Source organism: Poecilia latipinna, unplaced genomic scaffold (assembly GCF_001443285.1).
Source record: "Poecilia latipinna isolate Pla-1442-1.1 unplaced genomic scaffold, P_latipinna-1.0 Scaffold4887, whole genome shotgun sequence".
NCBI lineage: Eukaryota > Metazoa > Chordata > Actinopteri > Cyprinodontiformes > Poeciliidae > Poecilia > Poecilia latipinna.
In genome coordinates this window covers 4745-17061 of record NW_015117503.1, presented here as the reverse complement: position 1 = coordinate 17061, position 12317 = coordinate 4745, and the positions used below count along the sequence as shown (strand labels likewise).

Sequence of the window (12317 nt, the reverse complement as noted above, 5' to 3'; positions counted from 1 at the left end):
TTGGCGTCAGATTTGCCTGGTGTTCATTCGGGCCACGGTTCTCTCTCTCAGGTCAGTTGCTGCCTTGTTCAGCTTTGATGGTTTGTTTATTACTATTGCAAGTAAAGCTACGGTCACATTGAGACCAGGGGGCCCTGTAATGGTTGTAGGGGGTATTGTGTGTTACCTGCTGTTTGACATGTCAGCCACTGAATGGTGGTTGCTGTTTTGCCCCTCAGGAAAAATTTGGTTATTAGAGCTCAGCTGTGATACAGAATAACAAATTCAAAAATACTTTATTAATCCCAAAGGGAAATTCAATTAAATGTTGTTGTAACTCATTTACTCTTCAAGATGCAGATTGTGTTGCATCTTGAAAAACACAATCAAGACATGCAGATTGACTGTCTGCATGTTGGTGTTCCCGGTAAATCCTGAATATGCCCAGTTTGGTTGTCTTGGCCTTTTTATCGCAGCCCGTGGGGTTTTCCCTGACTGGAAACGAGAACACAACCTGTTGAATGTGACAGGTAGCCAATCAGAAAGCACGGTGACATAAGAACAGAGGGGAATCCCAAACAGCTGACATATCGCGCAATTGAGAGTCTGGTGGATATCGGAGATGATATGTGGAAATGTTTATTATTTTATGTAAAGGTCGTTATTATATGTTTATGTTTATTCAGTTAAAAATGTTAACTATGAAAAAACATAACTCACCTCCAAATCATAGTGCAGCAAATAGAGCGGCTGCTCCCGTCGTCTTTTATCCACCGCCTTTTCTTTTTATTGCGTCTTTTATCTCTTAAAATGACTCCACAAACTGTCACTATTGCTTCTACATTGTCATCCGTGTTTGGTCATTCAAAATTCCCATATGCTATGTTGGGGTTTTTACTGGATTATCCTCTGGAATCGGGATGTTCGTGACTGGAATCGGTTCGTGTGGTTTGTTGCTCCTGCCGTGTGGCTGAACACGAACCGATCGAACCTGTTGTACTTTTATCAGCTCTGTGATCACAGAGGTTTGGAGAATCGGCCGGCAATTCTTAAATTTTGCCGTCTAAACCAGACTTAAGACTCACAAGCTCTACTCATCTCCTCTCGACCACTGCCCAAACGCTCTGACTCTGGTCGCTATGGTAACATTTACATATCCCTTCAAAATAAGATACAGATGGGCAACAAAAACGAACATTTTACTTTCGTGAAAATTTTAACTCACGATAACGACTAACGGGAGCCCTGAGCTTGTTTCTCTGCAACGAGACGGTCCCATCAGGGAGTGTTGATCGACAATGACACCCAAAGTGTTGCTTATATCCACAGCTTGCTTGGTCTCTACGTAGTGAAGCAGTTTGAAGCTTCATTGCCTCATTAGCAGCCGGTCGCCGCATGTTACGCAGAGCGGCTTGTAATGTGGGACTCACCTTTTGGTCCAGGATAAATCCATCCTCCTGTCTCTTCTTTGAGCCTTTTCCCCTTTGCAAAGAAACTTTCCAAAAACACCTGATCTGTTTCTTTCTCATTTTGCTGCTTGTGGGCTCAGTGTTGGCGCGCAAGTAACCAAGAGAATCCCGTTAAAGGATTTTCAAAAAAAAAGATCCTCCAGACTCAAATAATACATAAAATGGAAATATTTAATTATTTCTTGTGCGGCCCGGTACCAATTGGTCCACGGACCGGTGCCGGTCCGTGGCCCGGGGGTTGGGGACGACTGTTATAGACGCTTCACTGCTGCATCTCCTGCCCAGTCTGTTGTCAAGGCAAACACTGACCTGACTAGAGTTATGACCAGTTAGGCATTAAATACATGTGGTTTTAGCTATTAAAATAGTGTTACTGTGTAAAGGTATTAGTGGAATGTTACTCACTCCAGGTCAGTGGGTCAACATCATGGGGAATACTGCTGACTGGACAGATGACCAGAACAGTCATTGACACCCTTCACAAGGAGGGGAAGACACAAAACATCATTGCTGAAGAACATGGCTGTTCGGAGAGTTCTGTGTCCAAGCATCTTACATAAAATTGAGTGGAAAGAAGAGATATGGTAGAAAATGATGCACAAACAGGGAGAACTGTAGTCTTGAAAGGATTGCCAAGCTAAATTCATTCCAGAAAAGTATGACAACCAGGCCTGAACCAGACAACGGCAGAGGCATCTTACCTAGACTGTTGAGTTCTGTTTTCGCATTAAAGTAAATTCAGCATTTCATTTGAAAATCAAGTTCCCAGGGCCCTTAAAATGCACATGGTTCTATTGATTAAAATGGCATTAAAAAGATGTACTTTGTATCAAGGCAGTCTAGCTAGAGTCAGCTCCTCTGTCTGTGCTTTATCTGGACTGTTGATACTAACAGGAACCCGTGTTTGCTTAGGTTTTCCTCAGCACACTGTAGCCTCTCTGAGTGATCAAGATGTCAAACCGTCATTCAACATGTCGTAAGTACAGAAAAAAATGAAACTCCACCATTTTAACAGCTGGCTCCCACAATGAGGTGTGTGTGTGTGTGTGTGTGTTCGTTCCTAGTCATCTGGACAGCGGTGGTGGCCCGGCTCTGACTCTAGGAGGATACTTCTGTCCGCAGTGCCAAGCAAAATACACAGAGCTTCCTGTGGAGTGTAAAGTCTGTGGTATGTGTGATGCAGGCATTCATTGTATATGGGATGTTTTATGAAGCTGATACTCATTTTTCTCTGTTAATGTCTTTAAGCTAATACAACTTTAGCAGTGTGCATATGTGGGTGTTTTCCTCTCAGGTTTGACGCTGGTGTCTGCTCCACATCTGGCCAGATCCTTTCATCATCTGTTTCCCCTCCAAGCATTTATTGAGAGTCCAGCTGATAATTATCAGCAGAATAAGTAACGCTTATTAATTTACCTGTGTCATTATTGCCATGAAACTCGCTCCTGTGTGGCCTTAAGTGTCATTTTCTTTCAGGTTCTGTCAGGCCTGTCAAGGGCAGCTGAAAGATAAAAATGTAAGCGGAATTCCAGAAAACTGGTTTCTCTTTATATCTTCAATGAAGAAGAGCACCGGCTCCATTTCTTTCTGGAAATCATTACATAAATGAGAATGTTTGGTTTGTATAAAAAGCTGTAGCATATGTTTATCAACATTAAAGCAGCTGTGTGTTTTTACAAATGTTAAATGTTGAGTTCCTAAGGACACTGGCATTTCTTTGGAATTTGTAATCTTTAGAATGAGTTTTTTCTCCATTACATACAACCATTGTACTAAAACCTTTACAGTCAGTTGAGCTTAAAATATACACAAATGGTGTTTCTAAGGAACCCAGAATGAACTAATTTAACTAAAACTGGGGAATGATTTGCTTTCACATTCCAGGCCAGGTATGTTAGCTACTGACCAGCTCTGTTGGACCAATCATTCCTCAACATCTGGAATGTTTCTCACTTCTCCCTCTCTCTGCTGGCTTCCAGGTCCTCGCCTGTCCTTTGTGTTGCGGTGTGTTCTGTGGGGAGTGTGATCTCTTCATCCATGAATCACTGCACTGCTGTCCCTGCTGCATTCACAATCGGACTGCTACATGAGGCCCAAACAGAGGCGGTCCTATCCAGTTTGGCAATCTGGGCAAAACACTCTACAAGGGGGAGTGGGGTGGATTGGGTGTTTTGCATTAGGCACTATTGACAATCAGATACTCCGGGTGAGAGCTGTGGGGGGAGGGAGGAGGGGGAATATAAACAATGAGAGGGGCTGGGGGTGCTCATGCCACTCCACAAGATAATGTCCTGGGTTTACATCATCTGAGCCCAGATTTGAAGTATATAGTTTGGATAAGTTCAATCAAACAGTTATTTGCACTTACTCAAATGTACTTATTCATGTGTTTCTTGGTTGAGTTTCCAAAGTTGTACTGCATGTTTTACCTGTACCGATATTATTTTACCATTTCTCCACAACATTGACTCCACTGCTTCTCTGCTTCAGTTAAACTTCCCACAATCCTGTTGCATCACAGTCACATGACCAAACAAAGACCATATGACCAGCCTCCTTCCTTCCCCTCTAAAAACAAACGGCAACAAAAAAATAAATATTAGTTGTTAATATTGGCCCAGTTTTATTTATTGGACTGATACTAATATGCTAAAAATTTACCAGTCGATACCAATGTTAGTACCGCTTTATCATGCGCCCCTACTCTTTTATCTTACTGTTTAACTATTAAATATTAGAAAACTGTCGCTTCTAGGGTTTAATGTAGAAATGATAAAATCAGGTGAAATCTGAACTGCCACTTAAGCCAGAATGTAAAGACTGAAGAATTATGTACCCCCCATTACTTCTTTTCTATCTACATCAACTCTTTGAAGAATTTAAATTAATACGAGTTACAACATTTAATTTCCCTTTGGGGTCATTAAAGTACTTTTGAATTTTTAATTTCTGTGAAGAATGTCCTTTTTTTTTATTGATCTCCTGTAATATTAAATTTTTTGTGAGACACTTCCAAAAAAGTAAAGGCTTGTACTTCACTCTGTGTAATAAATTTGCATAATAATTTTACTGACATGAGTGACGAAAAACATTGAACTTTGTGACATTGTTATTATTATTTTTTATTGAAGATGTACCTGTAGGTACATCAGGGGTGCTCAAGTCCAGTCCTCAAGAGCTACCATCCTGCATCTTTTAGATGCACCCTGCTCCAACACACCTGAGTCAAGCTCTCAAGGACTGGACTTGAACACCCCTGCTGTCGATGGACGTCATTATCTTTAAATTCCAATGTTATCCGCATACAACTATCAGCCAGTCTGTATTGACATTATGGTCCTTGGGGGAAAGGTGTGGTTTTGTGAAAACCAATGGTTCACAAAACCACCTTTCCCCCAAAGACCACAATGTCAACTGACATCTTCTCTCCTTTTATAGCTCCTCTCCATAGAAGCTACATTTTGTGTGCCATTCTGTTCGACTGTGATTCCTTCCTGGAGGAGGACATCAGCTGAGATGATGCTGCCACCAATTAAGTTGGTCATGACAGATGGCTGCTTGTATTGAGTCAGGTTCTGGTTCTGCTGGAGGTTTCTTCCTGTTAAAGGGGAGTTTTTCCTCCCCATTGTTGCTACATTCATGCTCTGTATGAGAGTTTGCTGTAATGTCAACGACACGATGCAAGCAGTTGTCACCACAGGAGGAATTAATTCTGCAAGTCAATGACTCGATGCAATCTGTGGGGTTTTCTTGGATACAAACTTTTTAAACCACTTGTGCCTTGAGAGAATATTTCTTGTGAATTGGCACCTTGATTAGTGTTCAGCTCAGGCAAACAGTCCATGATACTTGTGATTATGACTTGGTAGAGAGCAGCTTTTCTCATTTTCTTTTCTCATGTTTTCACTTGGTTTCTTCTCTCCTTTCTCTTCCAGTTTTTTGCTTGAGTTTCATACTGCCACATGTGGCACTTGTAGAAGTGACTTCTGAACCACTTCTTATCCTCACTTTGTCATATGCCTAAACCTTGTAAATGTATAATTTTGTCAATATCTTTGGAAAACTAGAAAATGTCTTTTAAGATTTTGATTTAAGGGTACAGAAAAGTTGTTTAAATTCAATCAATACCACCTATGTACACAGGGGGGCAGTAGATAAAATATACGGACATAGTTATCCAGAAGACTAGATCGTAATTTCCGGTTCTGTTATGTCGTGTTGGCGGGAAATGCTTGCTGTCAGCAGTTTTGAGAAGAAACGGACTACATTCTCCATGTCGCGGGTCCTGAACGGAATTGTGGCGGTGTGCCCCAACCTGGGCATTGGGAAAGATGGGAAGCTGCCCTGGCATCCTATTCGACTCAGGTCAGTTACCATGGCAGTTGCTCAGGAAGGAATGAAACTGTCAAAGTGCTGAACGCCTTCGTCGATTCATGCAATTTCCCTTTGGGATCAATAAAGTAATTTGAATTTTCAAATTTTCAGCAACGAATTCGCTCATTTCCGAAAGATGACAGCCACACCGTCAGTAGCAGGTAACTTCATCCTCCTTAGATGACAGAAACATAAACATGGGTTATGGAGGAGCTACTGATTTAATTGTTGCTTTTTAAATAATCAATTTCTCTGTGTGATGGGCACACAGAGAAATTGTTAATCGGTTGGATTAATAAGCGACTGAAACTGCTCCTGTAGGCAGGAAGAATGTGGTGATCATGGGCAGGAAGACCTGGTTCTCAATCCCAGAGAAGAACAGGCCACTGAAAGGCAGGATCAACATCGTCCTCAGCAGGGAGTACAAGTATGACGCACACAAACACACAATGCACGTGACCCACCGTTCAGGAACTGCTCTTCAGCATTTGTTTCAGTTTTCTATATGTAGTTTATATTTCACTAGGCTGTTTTGAATACAAAATATTTAAAAAAAAAACGTAAGATTTATTCTGTCGGACACATTCTTGGTGAAAAATAAATATACGAAGTATGTTAAATTTTAGTATATTTAAGCATACTTTAAGTCAGACTAATGAGTATACTTAACGTTCACTTAGAATTAGTTAACTTAAAGTGTCACATTGTGGAGCAATTAATTTTGTGCTTGGTGTATTTTAATAGTATTTAAATTGTATTAAAGCACAATTTAAAGCAGGGGTGGGCAAATCCGGTCCCACAACTCTTAGATGTCTCCCTGGTCCCTGACCTCATTATTTGACTCAGGTGTGTTAAAGTAGAGACACATCTAAAAGTTGCAGGATACCAGCCCTCGAGGCATGGAGTTGCCCACCCCTGATTTAAAGTGTACTAAGTGTACTTTAACTACTTACCTCTCCCTCACTATTTTTTCTTAGTTAAAACTTATTTTTCACCTTATCTAGACAATTCATAGCAAAATACTACATCACTTTTTATATGAGCTTACACTTAAGTCTAGCAGAGAAATGGGGGCAGGAAGTTGCGTGGGTGACATTATACTGCAAGGGGTCTGAAAATTAGCACAATAAAACACTTGTGTGGCCCCCCCTGCAGATCAGATTAAGCTGAATGCGGCCCCTAAACCAAAATGAGTTTGATACCCCTGATCTAGAGGAAATGTGAAAAATGTTTCACCAAATGTTGTTTTAATACAATGTCACAGTATTCCAGTATTACTGAAGACAAGCTGACATTTCTCCTTCCTAAGAAAAGTGAGAATCAGCAGAAGATTCTCATTCACTACACTTTACAGAAACCTACAAAAAAGTACAATAGAGCAATTAAATAGAGGGTACAGAAAAACAGACTCGCTATGTATGTGACATCATCAGAACTGATGATGATTGGGACCGGATGCCTGGGGTGGAAAAACATTTCTGAGTGTCTTCTTTGCCTGTTTATGTTAGAAGTAGAAAAAAATAGTCAGCAATATAATAAAATCAGCTTATGATGGCATTGACTATGAAGCTGTGTTAAGCCTGGACTTAAGGGAGACAAACTACCTTAAACTACCATCCATGATCTGAACACGCTGATCCTTGCAGGGTGGTGAGGGCGGCTGGTGGTGCCCATCTCCAGTAGTCATCAGATGAGAGGCAGGGTTCACCCTGGAAAGGTCACCAGTCCATCACTGGGCCTTGAAAGCTAACAAAAAATAATATGGATAAAAGAGACATGGTAGATTAACAAGGGGAAAAAATTCTGTCCAATTATTTTCAAATTAAATCATGTTTATTAAGCACTTAGTGTTAGTTACACACCAGTTTTTGCTGTGGTTAAAAATGTGGCAAACTGCTCAGTAAAAAAAAAAGAAAAAGAAAGCCTTCCACCATGAAGACAATGTGGAGGTTCATCCTCAGAACAGGTTGTTGTTCTGGTGAATCAGAGCTTCTTCTGAGACAGGAAAGTCTTTAGGTTTTCTAATTCCTGAACCCTGGCTTCCTCTTTCATCGTAATTTGCTTAGACTACAAAAATATAGTGAAGATAAAAACATTGATCAACGAATTATAACAGCCTGACAATATCAAAGTGTCTTTGGCATACTCAGCTTAATTAAAACCAGTTTATGAAGAAAACTATATTAAGTCGCAACAAACAGAGCCTCCATGCAGTTATAACATGAAGCTGAATGATTGTTACAGTAATAATCATAAAAGTCACAATAAAATTAATAGACAAGGCAAGGCAAGGCAAGTTTATTTATATAGCACTTTAAAACAGTACCACTGACCAAAGTGCTGTACAATCACAAAATTAATCAAATAAAAATCAAAATTAAAACACACTATAACCAACAATTAACACACGTAGGTAAGGTAAGGACAGACGGCCTGCCATACACACTGGCGCCATCTTGGACCTACTGATTTTGTGTAATTACTTACTGTTCTGACTTTATATAGGTTTCTTAATAAACTTACCCAGATTTTAATTAAGCTAAGTATGCCAAAGACACTTTGATATTGTCAGGCTGTTGTTATATCTCGTTCATCATTGTTTTTATCTTCAACGTGTTTTTGCAGTCCAAGCAAATGAAGATGAAAGAGGAAGCCAGGGATCAGGAATTAGAAAACCTAAAGACTTTCCTGTCTCAGAAGAAGCTCTGACTCCACCAGAACAACAACCTGTTCTGAGGATGAACCTCCACATCGTCTTCATGGTGGAAGGCTTTTTTTTTTTTTTTAACTGTACAGCTCACCACATTTTTAACCACAGCAGAAACTGGTGTGTAACCAACACTAAGTGCTTAATAAACATGATTTAATTTGAAAATAATTGGACAAAATTTATTCTCGTTAATTTACCATGTCTTTTTCATACATGTTATTTGTTGTTAGCTTTCAGGGCCCAGTGATGGACTGGTGACCTTTCCAGGGTGAACCCCACCTCTCATCTGATGCCTGCTGGAGATGGGCACCACCAGCCGCCCTCACCACCCATGCAAGCGTCTCTGTTGCGCTGAGCGTTTCACTGGCAGAGAAGCTGTATTCCTAAAATATAGGTTTATACTTTATGCATTTATAACCAGAGAGCGGACCAATAACAAAGCTGCCACCTCTGCATGCTGCCGCTGCTTGATAAACCGCGCGGATCGCGTGTGTGTCGCCTTAGACTCAAAATGGACACAGGCTGACCTGTATGGATATTTACATCAACTTCCTGTGAGGAATTATGTTTCTTTGGAGAAATCAAGGTAGGAGTCTAAAACCCGCCGCGTTAGCTCTGGTTGCTTAGCTCAATGTGAACCGCAGGAATAATATTGTGCTGTTACTGGTGCATGTCTGATGCAAAGGCTTTCTAACACCTTTCTCATGTCACGACTCTGAAGACCGAAGGACGTTGTCAGCAGGTTTAATGACAATTAAAAGGGTAAAACTGAAATGAAGACAAAAAATACAATAAATATGTGATCATATGCAGCATAAAATACAATACACTCAATTTCCACCGAACATCACATCCACATGCGCACATCTAGGCTACCAACTGTGCACCCGATAACCTCGCGATATCCTCACATCTAATTAACATAAACATACTCCACCTTAAAACAACACATTAGAGCGCTATCGCTAGACAGAAACAATGTTGTAAAGTTACAAACTTAATACATACCGGCAATGCAACCATACATGAAATATTTCAACAGTAATTTACACCAACGAACACCAACGGTGTCTATTTCTACCGTTTAATAAGTTTTGTTTCGAATGACAAAACTTACTACGTTGTAGTACCTTAAAATAATATGAGAGGGCAGGCTTTCTCCCTTTTTTCTTGTATAAAAAACAACATTTATAACTTCAAAACAGAACAAATATGTAGTTGTGCTTTCAGAGGTGCGCCTTGAGGGAGTGGTGACAATGATTTATCTATGTGAACAAAAAATTATGTGGGGCCTTTACATCTCAACAGGCTGCTCAGTGTGGCCCTGTCTTCCTTGTAAAGTTCATGTCTGTGTTCCCAGTTGGTCGGAGTGTTAGTGGTTAACGAACCAGCGCTAACCGATCATCATGCAGGTTCAGCCCAGTGAGGAGCTTTCGCGCTTGCCTTGTAGTCACGCATCACTCTGGTATGATATTATTGTTATTATTTTTAGTATTATTTTTCCTGTTACAGGAAACGTATCAAATGCTTTGTCTACTTAGTCAGTTTGTCTGCAGTAATACTGGAATACCATGGCATTAAATTGAAACAATACTCTCTCCTTGGTGAAACATTTTTCACATTTCTTCTAAAGTGTACCTATTGTTTTATTGTGCTAATTTTCATAAGCATGTTTGTTTGACAATTTGTACAATTCTGTAATAGTATATAGTAATAGTAATATACTCTTGAAAAATGTGAATACATTGAATACATAATGTAATTTTTTCAGCTATAAAGTATGTTGTAATTGATCCTTCTGTGTTTTGGTAGCCTGATATGTTTGCAGTACTGTAATGTGTATGAAGCATATTATTTACAAAGTGGCAAAGAATAATAATAAGAGACATTGATAAGTAACTGAGAAGTGTACTTCATTAGCAGTAAAACACAAGTGTAATTGGAGTACACTGTGATCACACTACTAATATATAAAATATGTAATGCTTATATACTGAAAATACATTCTAAATATTTTTAAATGTAATTCAATCACAAAAATAGTACACTTAAGATATACTAATCAAACATGTTTATATTACATAAAAAGCAATATATTTAAAGCATACTAAGTATAACTTAAGTTGTTCCAAAAAAGTACGTGAAAGTACACTTAGTACACTTCAAATTGTGCTTTAATACAATTTAAATACTATTAAAATACTCTAAGAACAAAATTAGTTTCTCCAAAATAACATACTTCAAATTAACTAAATGTGTTAGACAAATAAAATTTGATTGATTTATCCTAAGTGAACTTGAAGTATGCTCATGATTAGTCTGACTTAAAGTATGCTCAAGTATGCTTAAAATTTGATATACTTAGTATAATTATTTTTCACCTTGGCTGTCAAAAAGTAGACAGAGTGTCTGCCTCATGGACTAAAACTGGGAGCTGGTTGCTTAAGAGCGGCGCCTGATACTGTAACTTAAAGATCTACTACGTTCTATCCTACTTTTAGAACCACCAACTTAATAAAGTGTTTTATTATAATCTATTTAACGATCAAATAAGATGTAACTTTCAATTAGCATGACAATAGAAATGTACTTACTACTGTGTTATTTTACCAAATTTAAACATACAAGGTATTATTTCCTAAACTGTAATTACTTCATAAGTAACTCTGTTGCGCTTTCATTAATAAAAAATATGGAACTGGTAAGAAAAATGATTGAAACTAACCCAGTGTTGTTTCCTGGATCCCTGCAGCATGTTCAGGAATGGGGTTGCCTGCATGAAATGTAGCAATGATTTCCAAAAAGAAAAGCAGATTGGTGTCACTATTTCTCTCTTTTTGTCTCTTGTGTATTTTGGCACCTATGAAACAGTTAGTGCAGTGATTTTGTTAAACAAACCTCATATTCTCACTAAAATAAGGAAGATAGAGCACATAACACCAGTTTTAAAGTCCTTCACTGACACCCTGTAGCTCAGAGAACAGACTTTAAAATACTGTTAGTTTGTAAATCATTAAACAACGTAGCACCACAATACATTAAAGATCTGCTGCTGTTGTATCAACCTTCCAGACCCCTCTGGTCTTCTGGTTCTGGTTCTGCTCTGCATCCCCAGAATCAGAACTAAACAAGGAGAAGCAGCATTCAGCTTCTATGCACCACGAATCTGGAAGAAACTCCCAGAAAACTGTAAAACTGCTGAAACACTGAGTTCCTTTAAATCTCAACTAAAAACCCACCTGTTTAGAGTTCTATTTGAAGCGTAATCAATTCTGAATTTAACTATAGCACTTAATATACAAAGCTGAAGTTGGTTTCCAATGCTAGCTTCCGATTCGGGAAATGGCTAAAGGGCGATTCCACCCAACTTTTCAATACTTCCCGCATCTTTAATCAACTCTAGTTTAAAAACTACAACACCTAGACTCTTCAAACCTGGACTGGATTATTCTGCTCTAATACCAGAATATTTAAAACCATGTTTGGCTTTGACAAAGATATGATGATGGAGTGACAACATTTAGTTTATTCCACTTGGCGTCGCTCTTGTTCTATGTTTCACAGAAGTCTTTTAGCCAGCTAGCAATGTATGGAGAACGTCTCGACGCGTGACATCATTGCTGCAACTGCGTAGCAGGTGACAAGCAGCCCGGTAACAGTCGCCTTTCTCTAAATATTCTAAATATTCTGCTATTAGTTTAGAATAATCCAGTGCAGGTTTGAAGTGTGTAGGTGTTGTAGTTTTGGAATTAAAGATCGTGTGTGACTGAGACCCAAAAAAGGGT

General features: G+C 39.1%; 2 protein-coding genes and 1 long non-coding RNA gene across 3 annotated transcripts in view; all 3 read left to right on the top strand.

The window, feature by feature from the left end:
- Positions 1–1644: 1644 nt before the first annotated feature.
- Positions 1645–3817, top strand: LOC106943114 (general transcription factor IIH subunit 2-like). The gene is made up of 5 exons (XM_015026452.1): positions 1645–2424; positions 2513–2616; positions 2743–2845; positions 2925–2964; positions 3428–3817. Exons 1-5 carry the CDS (start codon positions 2228–2230, stop codon positions 3536–3538), a joined length of 555 nt encoding a protein of 184 aa, XP_014881938.1. The 5' UTR covers positions 1645–2227; the 3' UTR covers positions 3539–3817.
- Positions 3818–4663: 846 nt separating this feature from the next.
- Positions 4664–12317, top strand: part of dhfr (dihydrofolate reductase) — a 12392-nt gene continuing 4738 nt past the window's right edge. The window contains exons 1-3 of the mRNA XM_015026453.1: positions 4664–5813; positions 5934–5983; positions 6144–6249. Of these exons, the coding sequence (XP_014881939.1) occupies positions 5659–5813; positions 5934–5983; positions 6144–6249 (311 nt within the window). The 5' untranslated portion in view covers positions 4664–5658. The remainder of the gene's footprint in view (positions 5814–5933; positions 5984–6143; positions 6250–12317) is intronic.
- LOC106943116 (uncharacterized) lies at positions 8585–9306 on the top strand. The gene is made up of 2 exons (XR_001423823.1): positions 8585–8649; positions 8763–9306. It is a non-coding gene; the product is annotated as an uncharacterized LOC106943116 (long non-coding RNA).

Coding starts and splice junctions, on each gene's coding strand:
- LOC106943114 (XM_015026452.1), top strand. CDS start 2,228: ATGCACATGGTTCTATTGATTAAAATGGCATTAAAAAGATGTACTTTG. Junction 2,425..2,512: donor AAACCGTCATTCAACATGTC/GTAAGTACAGAA, acceptor GTTCGTTCCTAG/TCATCTGGACAGCGGTGGTG. Junction 2,965..3,427: donor GGCAGCTGAAAGATAAAAAT/GTAAGCGGAATT, acceptor GCTGGCTTCCAG/GTCCTCGCCTGTCCTTTGTG.